This window comes from Scyliorhinus canicula, chromosome 2, assembly GCF_902713615.1.
Source record: "Scyliorhinus canicula chromosome 2, sScyCan1.1, whole genome shotgun sequence".
NCBI lineage: Eukaryota > Metazoa > Chordata > Chondrichthyes > Carcharhiniformes > Scyliorhinidae > Scyliorhinus > Scyliorhinus canicula.
This window is the reverse complement of record NC_052147.1, coordinates 3,954,762-3,968,760: the sequence shown is the minus strand read 5'-3', so window position 1 is coordinate 3,968,760 and position 13,999 is coordinate 3,954,762. Positions and strand designations below refer to the sequence as shown.

Below are 13,999 nucleotides of genomic sequence, written 5' to 3'. Positions count from 1 at the left end.
GAGGACGTGCAGACTCCACACAGACAGTGACCCAGCCGGGAATCGAACCTGGGACCCTGGAGCTGTGAAGCATTTATGCTAACCACCATGCTACCCTGCTGCCCCTAAGACTCGGGGGAAGATTATTGACACCTGTTTCAATAAAAAGCAAATACACTGGAATCAAAGACGATTATGTGTAACAGAGTTGATATTCCTACCTCAGCTGCAGCCTTAAGCTTCATACTGATGTACAGGTTCGAATCATCTCTGCCCCCAACCTAGAGAGGGGAGAAGAGAGTACAGTGGTGGAGGGGGTGAAAGTGGGGCAGAAAGAGTGGGGTAGGAAGGGGAGGCGGGAGGGTGAGGAGATGGAAGGAATTGAAAGGGAGAGAGATATTAATCTGAAGCTGAAAATAAACCCACACACTTTAAAGCACCTGGCGATGGCACTGGATGGGGCCACTGCCTCTTCACCATTAGGAACTGGATTCACACCAGGAGCAGATTGATATAGCAAAAGTTCCCATGTCTGTTGCTTGTTACATCCTAAGATTTGGAGCCCCCCCTCCCCCAACCATACTGCATTTGAACTGGAATTGTGCGGTGTGGAGAGTGGGCGCCCCGGAATGTTTACATATCGCACCTCAAAGAGACAAACCCACCAATTGTGCTGTCCATACCCGAGCAATGAGCACAGTAAAGGCAGGCTCAATCTATCAAAGATCAAAGAAATGTACAGCACAGGAACAGGCCCTTCGGCCCTCCACGCCCGTGCCGACCATGCTGCCCGTCTAAACTAAAATCTTCTACACTTCCAGGGTCCGTATCCCTCTATTCCCATCCTATTCATGTATTTGTCAAGATGCCCCTTAAATGTCACTATCGTCCCTGCTTCCACCACCTCCTCCGGCAGCGAGTTCCAGGTACCCACTACACCTGTGTGTAAAAAAACTTGCCTCGTACATCTCCTCTAAACCTTGCCCCTCGCACCTTAAACCTATGCCCCCGAGTAATTAACCCCTCTACCCTGGAGAAAAGCCTCTGACTATCCACTCTGTCTATGCCACTCATAATTTTGTAGACCTCTATCAGGTCGCCCCTCAACCTTCATCGTTCCAGTGAGAGCAAACCGAGTTTATTCAACCTCTCCTCATAGCTAATGCCCTCCATACCAGGCAACATCCTGGTAAATCTCTTCTGCACCCTCTCTAAAGCCTCCACATCCTTCTGGTGGTGTGGCGACCAGAATTGAACACTAGACTCCAAATGTGGCCTAAGGTTCTATACAGCTGCAACATAACTTGCCAATTCTTATACTCAATGCCCCGGCCAATGAAGGCAAGCATGCCGTATACCTTCTTAACTACCTTCTCCACCTGTGTTGCCCTTTTCAGTGACCTGTGGACATGTACATCTAGATCTCTCTGACTGTCAATACTCTTGAGGGTTCTACCATTCACTGTATATTCCCTACCTGCATTAGACGTTCCAAAATGCATGACCTTACATTTGTCCGGATTAAATTCCATCTCTCCGCCCAAGTCACCAAACTATCTAAATCCTGCTGTATCCTCTGACAGTCCTCGTCACTATCCGCAATTCCACCAACCTTTGTGTCGTCTGCAAACTTACTGATCAGACCAGTTACATTTTCCTCCAAATCATTTATATATACTACGAACAGCAAAGGTCCCAGCACTGATCCCTGCGGAACACTACTAGTCACAGCCCTCCAATTAGAAAAGCATCCTTCCATTGCTGCTCTCTGCCTTCTATAACCTAGCCAGTTCTGTATCCACCTTGCCAGCTCACCCCTGATCCCGTGTGACTTCACCTTTTGTACCAGTCTGCCATGAGGGACCTTGTCAAAGGCTTTACTAAAGTCCATCTAGACAACATCCACTGCCCTACCTGCATCAATCATCTTTGTGATCTCTTCGGAAAACTCTATCAAGTTAGTGAGACACGACCTCCCCGTCACAAAACTGTGCTGCCTCTCATTAATACGTCTGCTTGCTTCCAAATGGGAGTAGATCCTGTCTCGAAGAATTCTCTCCAGTAATTTCCCTACCACTGACGCAAGGCTCCCCGGCCTGTAGTTCCCTGGATTATCCTTGCTACCCGTCTTAAACAAAGGAACAACACTGGCTATTGTCCAGTCCTCCGGGACATCACCTGAAGACAGTGAGGATCCAAAGATTTCTGTCAAGGCCTCAGCAATTTCCTCTCTGACTTCCTTCAGTATTCTGGGGTAGATCCCATCCGGCCCTGGGGACTCATCCATCGTAATATTTTTCAAGACGCCCAACACCTCGTCTTTTTGGATCTCAATGTGACTCGGGCTATCTACACACCCTTCTCCAGACTCAACATTCACCACAGCTCCAGCCAGGCATCTGCAGCAGGACAGAAAAAGCTGCAGATTCACAGTACCAATAGAGTTCACTGCGAATTCCCACAGTGTACTTGACAACACTGATTCCCCCCCCGACCTGCCTCAAGGAAAATCATAAGAAAAAAATAACAGCTGCTTATGGATTTCATTGTAATGGGTTTCCAAAATGCTGATATTTTTCCCACGTGGCAATAATGATAGCGCAGTGCTATTTATTGCATGATGTACTTTGGGGTGCTCGAGGCAATCATCAATGCAAATCCTTCACTGGAAACGGGTGCTCTCTGGAATTCTGTTAGGGCTGGGCAGACTGGATGCAGGAATGAATATTCCCAACAGCCAGCGGGAGATAGAGGAGCAGATAGGTAGACAGATTTTGGAAGCGAGTAAAAACAACAAGGTTGTTGTGATGGGAGAATTTAACTGCCCCAATATTGACTGGGACTCACTTAGTGCTAGGGGCCTGGACGGGGCAGAGTTTCTAAGGAGCATCCAGGAGGGCTTCTTAAAACAATATGTAGACAGTCCAACTAGGGAAGGGGCTGTACTGCACCTGGTATTGGGGAATGAGCCCGGCCAGGTGGTAGAAGTTTCAGTAGGGGAGCATTTCGGGAACAGTGACCACAATTCAGTAAGTTTTAAAGTGCTGGTGGACAAGGATAAGAGTGGTCCTAGGGTGAATGTGCTAAATTGGGGGAAGGCTAATTATAACAATATTAGGCAGGAACTGAAGAACCTAGATTGGGGGAGGATGTTTGACATCTGACATGTGGGAGGCTTTCAAATGTCAGTTGAAAGGAATTCAGGACCGGTATGTTCCTGTGCGGAAGAAGGATAAATACGGCAAATTTCAGGAACCTTGGATAAAGAGAGATATTGTAGGCCTCGTCGAAAAGAAAAAGGAGGCATTTGTCAGGGCTAGAAGGCTGGGAACAGACAAAGCCTGTGTGGGATATAAGGAAAGTAGGAAGGAACTTAAGCAAGGAGTCAGGAGGGGTAGAAGGGGGTCACAAAAAGTCATTGTCAAATAGGGTTAAGGAAAATGCCAAGGCTTTTTACATGTACATAAAAAGCAAGAGGGTAGCCAGGGAAATGGTTTGCCCACTGAAGGATAGGCAAGGAAATCTATGTGTGGAGCCAGAGGAATGGGCGAGGTACTAAATGAATACTTTGCATCAGTATTCATCAAAGAGAAGGAATTGGTGGATGTTGAGTCTGGAGAAGGATGTGTAGATAGCCTGGGTCACATTGAGATCCCAAAAGATGAGGTGTTGGGCGTCTTGAAAAATATTACGGTAGATAAGTCCCCAGGGCCGGATGGGATCTACCCCAGAATACTGAAGGAGGTTAGAGAGGAAATTGCTGAGGCCTTGACAGACATCTTTGGATCCTCACTGTCTTCGGGTGATGTCCCGGAGGACTGGAGAATAGCCAATGTTGTTCCTTTGTTTAAGAAGAGGAGCAAGGATAATCCAGGGAACTACAGGCCGGTGAGCCTTACGTCAGTGGTAGGGAAATTACTGGAGAGAATTCTTCAAGACAGGATCTACTCCCATTTGGAAGCAAATGGACTACTAGAGAGAGGCAGCATGGCTTTGTGAAGGGGAGGTCGTGTCTCACTAACTTGATAAGAGTTTTTCGAAGAGGTCACAAAGATGATTGATGAAGTAGGGCAGTGGATGTTGTCTATATGGACTTCAGTAAGGCCTTTGACAAGGTCCCTCATGGTAGACTGGTACAAAAGGTGAAGTCACACGGGATCGGGTGAACTGGCAAGGTGGATACAGAACTGGCTAGGTCATAGAAGGCAAAGAGTAGCAATGGAAGGGTGCTTTTCTAATTGGAGGGCTGTGACTAGTGGTGTTCCGCAGGGATCAGTGCTGGGACCTTTGCTGTTCGTAGTATATATAAATGATTTGGAGGAAAATGTAACTGGTCTGATTAGTAAGTTTGCAGATGACACAAAGGTTGGTGGAATTGCAGAAAGCGATGAGGACTGTCAGAGGATACAGCAGGATTTAGATTGTTTGGAGACTTGGGCGGAGAGATGGCAGATGGAGTTTAATCCAGACAAATGTGAGGTAATGTATTTTGGAAGGTGTAATGCAGGTAGGGAATATACAGTGAACGGTAGAACCCTCAAGAGTATTGACAGTCAGAGAGATCTAGGAGTACAGGTCCATAGGTCACTGAAAGGGGCAACACAGATGGAGAAGGTAGTCAAGAAGGCAAAAGGCATGCTTGCCTTCATTGGCTGGGGCATTGAGTATAAGAATTGGCAAGTCATGTTGCAGCTGTATAGAACCTTAGTTAGGCCGCATTTGGAGTCTAGTGTTCAATTCTGGTCGCCACACTACCAGAAGGATGTGGAGGCTTTAGAGAGGGTGCAGAAGAGATTTACCAGGATGTTGCCTGGTATGGAGGGCATTAGCTATGAGGAGCGGTTGAATAAACTCGGTTTGTTCTCATTGGAACGACGGAGGTTGAGGGGCGACCTGATAGAGGTCTACAAAATTATGAAGGGCATAGACAGATTGGATAGTCAGAGGCTTTTCCCCAGGGTAGAGTGGTCAATTACTCGGGGGCATAGGTTTAAGGTGCGAGGGGCAAGGTTTAGAGGAGATAGAACATAGAACAGTACAGCACAGAACAGGCCCTTCGGCCCTCAATGTTGTGCCGAGCCATGATCACCCTACTCAAACCCACGTATCCACCCTATACCCGTAACCCAACAACCCCCCCTTAACCTTACTTTTTGTAGGACACTACGGGCAATTTAGCATGGCCAATCCACCTAACCCGCACATCTTTGGACTGTGGGAGGAAACCGGAGCACCCGGAGGAAACCCACGCACACAGGGGGAGGACATGCAGACTCCACACAGACAGTGACCCAGCCGGGAATCGAACCTGGGACCCTGGAGCTGTGAAGCATTTATGCTAACCACCATGCTACCCTGCTGCCCCAAATGTACGAGGCAAGTTTTTTTTTTGTTACACAGAGGGTAGTGGGTGCCTGGAACTCGCTGCCGGAGGAGGTGGTGGAAGCAGGGACGATAGTGACGTTTAAGGGGCATCTTGGCAAATAAATGAATAGGATGGGAATAGAGGGATACGGACCCCGGAAGTGTAGATTTTAGTTTAGACGGGCAGCATGGTCGGCATGGGTTTGGAGGGCCGAAGGGCCTGTTCCTGTGCTGCACTTTTCTTTGTTCTTTGGCTGCGAAGGGTCCAGGACACGGGGGTCACAGTCTCAGTATAAGGGGTAGGTCATTTAGGACCTAGAAGAGGACAGAGCATTGTAGTGAGAGAGAGGAAGCTGCTGCGATTAAACACAGAGTCAACAGCACCGTGAGGAGCAGCACGGCTGACACGCTGGCTGTGGACGTGCTACTGTGATAGTTAAACAGAGCTCGCAATCCGTGTGGGGAACTGAGCTGCCTTACCCTGCCACTTAGCAGCTGTGTGGGTGCGTTCATGCTGTTTCTAACACTGCCTGCTCACGTTAACGTGATGCAGCCCTGTTCTGAATAGGGTGGTGAAGCTGTGGAATTCTCTGCCACAGAACGCTGTGGAGGCCAATCACTGAATGTATTCAAGGAAATGGAATTCTAGACTAAAGGCTTCAAGGGGAATGTGGAGAGAGGAGTGTGGCAGAGGAGGTGCAAGATCACCTATGATCATGCGGAGTGGCAGAGCAGGCTCAATGGGCCGAATGGCCTGTTCCAATTTCCCATGTTTCTCTCCCCTGGAATAAAGGAGCGAGTTAATCTCCCACTGCTAACTGCTTTATTCAAAGTAGGGCTGTGTCAAGTTAACACTAGCAGGCAGCATGAAAAACAGCATGAACACACCCACCCAGCTGCCCAATGACAGGACAGGGCTACTCAATTCACTACAGATAGTGAGCTCAGTATCAACTTTACACTAACGTGTCCCCAGCCAGCCAGCTTCTCACAATGCTACTGAATCACATCCGCTTCCACTCTCACTAACACACTCCTAAACCTTTGCTCCTTTTCCGAAGATTCCCTTTCCTCAGGTTAAGCTTTTGACAGTTTTCCTGGCAAATGACATGTCAGCAACTGTTTCACAGAGCATCTGTTAAAGCCGAGTGGCACACCCACTGTACTCTGCCACACCTGTAAAACCAGAAGGATATAGGAGCAGAATTAGGCCATTCGGCCCATCGAGTCTGCTCCGCCATTCGATCATGGCAGATATGTTTCTCATCCCCATTCTCCTGCCTTATCCCCACAACCCCATGTCCCCTTATTAATCAAGAACACCAGATTTGTGTTTGAGGTGCTGTTACCTACAGAGCTACAGACCAAGAGCTGGAAGGTGGAATTAGACAGAATAGTTCTTTCTTCGAACACAAGAATTTGGGGCAGGAGTCGGCAATTTAGCCTCTCGAGCCTGCTCCACCACCGTTCAATACGATCTCATCATGGCCTCCTGCCCATTCTCCATAACCCTTCAACCCATTACTAATTAAAAGTTTGTCTAACTCCTCCTTAAATTTACTCAGCATCCCCCGCACTCTGGGGTAGCGAATTGCACAGATTCACAACCCTTTGGGAGAAGTAGTTTCTCCTCAAAATCGGTTTTAAATGTGCTGCTTCTTATCCTGAGATTATGACCTCTCGTTTTGGAATGCCCCACAAGAGGAAGCATCAGCTCCACGTCTACTTTACCCATAGCTTTTATCATCTTATATACATGAATTAGATCGCCCCTCATTCTTCTAAACGCTAGATCGTATGGGCCTAAACTACTCAATCTCTCTTCATATGACAAACCCCTCATCTCTGGAATCAATCTAGTGAACCGCCTCTGAACTGCCTCCAATGTCACTGCACCTTTCTTCAAATAAGGGGCCCAGAACTGTGCACAATACTCCAGGGGCGGTCTCACCTTGTACAGCTGCAACAGCACTTCCTTACCTTTCTACTCTATTCCGTTAGCTAGAAACGCCAACATTCAATTCGATTGATTACCTGCTGACTCACACCAATGCGTGACATATCTGCAATAGCGAAACGGACGGGAGTCAAACCGCCTCTCTCCAAGTAATCGCCATTTGACACTCACCTGCAGAATAGCCAGCCCCGGCCGGAAGTCAGGAGCGTGTTCCTTCATCTGAATCACTTCATTCTTCAATCGCTCCCTGACTTGTCTGTGGACAGGAAAATGATGATCACTCACTTGTTCACTGGACCTTTCAGACAGGACTCGAGGCAAATTAAAACGCTTGGATGGGCACTGCGGTTACTCACGATGAGGTTTTCGCACCGGACAGAACACTGGCTACTGTCCTCGCTGCACCCAAATTCCTCAACGGATTTACCGGGTAGGAAAGTAGGTCTGCCAGCCTGGAGCGCCAGCCACGGTGGGCAGCGAGAGAGAGAGTTCCCCTGTGCATTTCCAATGGAAACGCAGAGAACAACACCAGGAGAAGAACGGTGAACTGTGCCAATATTCAGCTTGAAGAACCGGGTGCACTGGACTATGGAGCTTGTTGGAACAGCATTTAGTTGTTTGCTTGGTCATTGCCTGTGAATTCAGTAACAATTTGCAGATGTATTCCTCTCCTCGTGTCCCCCCCCCCCCCCCCCCCCCCCCCCCCCCCTCCACACGAATCCTTCAGCAGCTAATCGCACCATCGATTAGAAAACAAGCAGTACTTCAGGGGAAGTCAAAAACCTATACGTTTTAGGATTACTTAATGTGCTTTAATGAAGTTTTTGCAGAATCAATCAAGGCCACCCAGCCAGGACGAGGTCCAAATTCCTTTATTACAACGGGCCTAATGGGTTGAACTTTAACAGACTAGCAATAAAACAAACATCTCTGTTCAGGGTCACTTTAGATGGAAGAGGCAAAGGGAAACAGAAGGGGGAAGAGTTTCACAACCCTTTCTCTGAAGGGAGCAGGAGAGACAAAAGGCGGAATTCTCCAGTCCGCCAGCCGTGTTTTCCCGGGCGGCGTGCCCTCATCGTGTAGCCACCTAAGATGGACACTGGGCTAACAAAATGGAGAACTGCTAAGACTGCAGGGAAAAAGCAGTTTAGCCAAGACAAGCAGTCTGCAAAGACTGATTAGCATTCTGCACGTAGCAAAACTAGTTTCTGGCCAGGTGGAAGATCTCAAACCAAAGGTGTTAATAGCAAAACGCTTTGCATATTAATGAGGCAATCCAGATCTGGGCACACACAATAGCAACATTTGGTTTTGAATAGATACTTTAAGTGGAGGCCCAGACAAAACGGCACCAGAAGTATCCATCTCAAAAGACCTTAGAGACCGCCCCACACATCGAGAAGGGACTCTCAGATTGGGGGATTAGTGAGACATCGATTGGGAATTGATCCAATCGATGCATGGCAGGTAAAGCCCGCCCTGAAAAGGCACGGACATTGGGGGCCACTATAAAGATAGACCCCGCACATGGTCCTGTCTGTTCTTGCTCCGGCCTGGTCTGCTGCTGTTTGTGCTCTGGCTTGATCTGTTTTGTTGCTCCGGCTTGCTGTTTCGACTTCGACTCCAGTCTCCAGATCCTGTCTTCCATCACCAGACGGGGATGCGCTGCCGGTGGAACCGGCAGACGGGGATGCGCTGCCGGTGGAACCCGCAGACGGGGATGCGCTGCCGGTGGAACCGGCAGACGGGGATGCGCTGCCGGTGGAACCCGCAGACGGGGATGCGCTGCCGGTGGAACCCGCAGACGGGGATGCGCTGCCGGTGGAACCCGCAGACGGGGATGCGCTGCCGGTGGAACCCGCAGACGGGGATGCGCTGCCGGTGGAACCCGCAGACGGGGATGCGCTGCCGGTGGAACCCGCAGACGGGGATGCGCTGCCGGTGGAACAGAAGATCCCGCCGAAGGAGAATTCAGCCCAATCTGTTTAGCGCGTGTCAGACGTGACTCCGTTGGTAGCACTCTCATCACAAACCACATGGTTCCGCGTTCAAATCCCTCGAGCACACAAATCTAGGCTGACACTCCAGGGCAGTACTGAGGGAGTGCTGCACTACTGCACCTTTCAGTGGGCAGCACGATAGCACAGTGGGTAGCACTGTTGTTTCACAGCTCCAGGGTCCCAGGTTCCATTCTCGGCTTGGGTCACTGTCTGTGTGGAGTCTGCACGTTCTCCCCGTGTCTGCGTGGGTTTCCTCCGGGTGCTCCGGTTTCCTCCCACAAGTCCTGAAATACGAGCTGTTAGGTGAATTGGACATTCTGAATTCTCCCTGTGTACCCAAACAGGCGCTGGAATGTGGCGACTAGGGGCTTTTCACAGTAACTTCATTGTTAATGTAAGCCTACTTGTGACACTAATAAAGATTATTATTATTATGAGGGATCAAACCGAGGCCCCACCTTCCCCCACAAGTGGATGGAAACGACCCTCTGGCACCATTCTAACGAACAGTGGAGTTAGTCCCTCGGTCCTGGCCAATATTAAACCCTAAATCAACACCACAAAAACAAAAAACTGATTCCCTGATGATTGCCACATTGCTGTTTGGGTGGGGGTTCTTACACACACTGGCTGCTGATTTCCCTACATCACTACAGTGACAACATTTAAAAAAAAATTACTTTTTCTGAGTTACAAATCCAGGGCTCAGAGTGTGGACAGGGGCGAACCCCTAATCCCAGCTCCTTGCCTGCCCCAAAAACCAATTCAAATTCAAATTGAATCCAATTCATGTTCCCCACAAGAGAGAGACGTACCAGATCTGAGCCCAAAGGCAGAGCAGATACTACACTTGATCTTAGTGCTCATGTACAGACATGTTGACGCTAAACATTTAGCGACTGCAGGGGCCCCACGCCGTCAACTGTGGCTCTGTCTGCCGTCCATGCTCCATGCAAAACATCAGGGTGCACAATCTGACAAGCAGGGGAGTTAGCCCCAGAAACCTGGGCAGTACATATCTCTGCACCATCGTCACATTGCTGTGTGTGGGATCTTGCTGTGTTTCCTACATTACAACAGCGGCCGTGCTTCAAAAATGCTTTGGTGGTTGCAAGGTGTTTTGGGATGTCCTCTGGACGTGGAAAGCGCTACATCAATACAGGTCTTTGTTTTTTTTATTAAAAGGTACAATACAACCCCCCCTTACTTTGTGCGGATTGAGCTCAGTCAGGGGCTGCTTGCTCGGTCTGCATTCTCATGTGCAATGCTCACACACACACACACACATGGATGAATTGCCACGGAGCTGTAACCCAGCACAATGTCTTCAGGGCCAGCAGGGAACAAACCAGGAGGTAGAGAAAGGCTGTGTGGGGTCCACAGTCTTTGCAGGAGGAAAAAGACCAAGGATTTTTTTCAAAAACGAGCTATTTTAAATGCTTGCAAATGAAATGGAAAGCTCCGAAAACGTGACTACACTTGTGATCTGAAAAGAACTAATTTATAATTAAATTTGCTGATGTAATTTTAGAAGAATTGTCATGTGACAATTTGATAATTAAATTTCAGGCCAACAAGGGGTGGACTGTGTTGAGCACCACCCCCTCCCCCTCCAGCCCCCGTATAGCGTAGATACACTGTCTCTCAAAGTCTCTCTGAAGTTCGAGTCTATTTCACCACTTCTCCCAGTACATCACTGACCAACTCAAGGTCATCCTTTTAAAAAACCCCCGTCAGCTGCCGTGGGCCGTTATAATTTCAGTGTGCAGCAATTCTGCACGAGCAATGCTCTGGGGTAGACTTTACTGATCAATGTTATTCACTTCTATTCACCCCCATTGCCAAGCACCCATTGCTCTTAACGTGACAGGTGAACTTCAAACAAAGACGAAACACCATGACTTCTCCCCTGACTGTAATCAACACACAATGACAGACAGACACGTGCAAGAGCAGAGAGAGAGAGAGAGAGACTCGTTCACACACACAGTGCAAGGCTTGAATGATTTCATTCCCTCCCTGTCTGCAAGAGAGTTGGAGACTTTGGGAGACAAAGTAAAGTCACACCATACTCCGTTGAGCACAAGTCAGGTGAATTTAACACGCCATAAGCAATAATCATAGACATAGAACAGTACAGCACAGAACAGGCCCTTCGGCCCTCGATGTTGTGCCGAGCAATGATCACCCTACCTAAACCCACGTAACCCGTATACCCGTACCCCAACAATCCCCCCATTAACCTTACACTACGGGCAATTTAGCATGGCCAATCCACCTAACCTGCACATCTTTGGACTGTGGGAGGAAACCGGAGCACCCGGAGGAAACCCACGCACACACGGGGAGGACGTGCAGACTCCACACAGACAGTGACCCAGCCGGGAATCGAACCTGGGACCCTGGAGCTGTGAAGCATTGATGCTAACCACCATGCTACCGTGAGGCCCCCCAAATCCTCAGGCCACGAGTAAAATTTTAGCAACCCAACAACTTGTGGCTCAACGGACGTGCAGCTGTCTGACTTCTCTCAACATCTCGGCAGGGTTACTGATTCACAGAGCATAACTAACAGTGAACAGAGAGTCCTATACTTAAATCTGTATGGTTCCTCATTTACTGACCCGCACAGCGATAGACTAATATAACCCCACTCCCTCACACTCAACCCACCTGAAGTTGGATCCAGAAATCGGCTCAGTAGTTTAAAGCAAAAAGTGATGCTCATTTTATCAACTTTTTATTGCTCTTTGGTGTTTTTAAAATCATTCCCAATCCACAGGCTTACTACAATTCTTTGCATTATAAAGCTCGTCTTTTAATCTAATTCTTCCAATCAAAACTTAACTTCTGGAGTAATCCACAAGTGGGTCTTTCTTGCTGAGATGCTGCTTGTTAAAGGCAATTTAAAAAAAATTTCATTTCCAGGATGTGCGCATCACTGGTTCGGCCAGCATTTATTGGCCATCCCTAGTTGCCCTTCAGAAGGTGGTGGTGAGCTGCCTTCTTGAACCGCTGCATTCCCTGAGGTACAGGTACACCCACTGTGCTGTTAGGGAGGGAGTCCCAGGATGTTGCCCCAGTGACAGTGAAGGAGCGGCGATATATTCCCAAGTCAGGGTGGTGAGTGACTTGGAGGGGAAGCTCCAGGAGGTGGGGTTCCCAGGTATCTGCTGCTCTTGTCCTTCTAGATGGTAGTGGCCGTGGGCTTGGAAGGTGCTGTATGAGGAACCTAGGTGAGTTACTGCAGTGCATCTTGTAGATGGTACACACGGCTCCTACTGTCCGTCAGTGGTGCGGGGTTTGAATGTTTGTCGGAAGAGGAGCAATCAATGGGGCTGCTTTGTCCTGGAGGAGCTTCTCCAACAACATGTTGGAGCTGCACTCATCCAGGCAAGTGGACAGGCTTAGTGGGATTAGGTGAGTTACTCGTCGTAGGATTCCTAGTCTTTGACCTGCCCTAGTAACCACAGTATTAATGTGGCTCGTGCAGTTTAGTTTCTGATCAATGATAACCCCCAGGATGTTGATTGGAATATATTTTGTTAATGGAATATTTATTAGTTGAACATTTTGAATCATTTCTTCAGTTACTGCAGTGTTTGCAGCACCTGCCCTGCCATATCTGTCTAAACGTCTCATTTAATTTCTTACTAATTTAGTAAATAGCCAGAAGTGGCAGCAGGGTCACGTGAATTGATGTGAAGTGCCGGCTAGGGACATGTCTTTGCCCCCAAAGTAGAGAGTTGCTTAGCTTTTGCAGCTGTTGGCAAGCAAGGGAAATTAATTGTGAAGATCAATGTTTTCTTTTGTTTAAAGTAAGAGATTGCCAGATACTCAAATAGACAATTTACCTATCGGATAGGATCTCACAACAGAATCTGGAGAGAGCTGCACAGGAGAGTCCAGAACAGAGCAGTGCTGGCGTTAAGAGCGCCAGGGCTTCTGGTTAACAGCCCTGAAAAATAACTCAGAACAAAGAAGTACAAAGATGATTTCTTCAGTTATAGTTTTGTCAATTGTGACAATGCAAATAAAGAGGCAAAGCCCATGTGGGCTATATGCAGGGAAGTACTGGCAAATGAGAAGTTTTAGAATCTGAAAAATAAATGATGAAAAAGTATTTTTGAGGTTGAGAGCCCAGAGTCAGTTATTAACTTACCGCTGACTCCAAATGAAAAGACTACACTGCTGTAGCTGACCATGATACCACATTGAAAACATGCCAAAAATCCATGAGGTTGTCAGCACCTTGGAATAGCTTCTCCCAGGAGTATCCAATGCTGAGTAAAACAAGCATTTTGTTGCTATTGCCCTTCAGAACAACCTACATGTGCGAGGTTGGATTTTCCGTATTCTAAAGATGAAGACAGCACAAAGGAACTGGCTGAAGTCTGCAGCTGATAACGCGCATTGCCCTCTCCTCCTTTGAACCAGATCCAAGTGAGATCGTGAGGACAAAGCAGGCTCTCCTTTTGCATGAAAAGGTAAGTGAACAAGGTGCGTGTCACGAGGGTCGGTCGGGTGCCAAAAGTGGTTCCCGGGAGAAAAAGTAAATATATATATTTTTTAAATTTTAGAATACCCAATTCATTTTTTCCAATTAAGGGACAACCCAACTTTGGGTTGTGGGGGCGAACCCCATGCAGACACGGGGAGAATGTGCAAACTCCACACGGACAGTGGTCCGGGACTGGGA

General features: G+C 48.1%; 1 protein-coding gene across 2 annotated transcripts in view; it reads right to left on the bottom strand.

Annotated features, from left to right (window-relative positions):
* The window catches only part of mthfd1b (methylenetetrahydrofolate dehydrogenase (NADP+ dependent) 1b), a 79,783-nt gene that overhangs the window by 61,209 nt on the left and 4,575 nt on the right, over positions 1–13,999 (bottom strand). Inside the window, exons 1-3 of one of the 2 annotated variants that reach the window (XM_038822002.1) lie at positions 7,657–7,901; positions 7,472–7,556; positions 201–260 (exon numbers count right to left, since the gene is read on the bottom strand). In XM_038822002.1, coding sequence (XP_038677930.1) covers positions 201–260; positions 7,472–7,556; positions 7,657–7,802 — 291 coding nt within the window. In that variant the 5' untranslated portion in view covers positions 7,803–7,901. Of the gene's footprint in view, positions 1–200; positions 261–7,471; positions 7,557–7,656; positions 7,902–13,999 lie in introns of those variants that run through there. The other variant, XM_038822012.1, reaches the window with a different exon arrangement.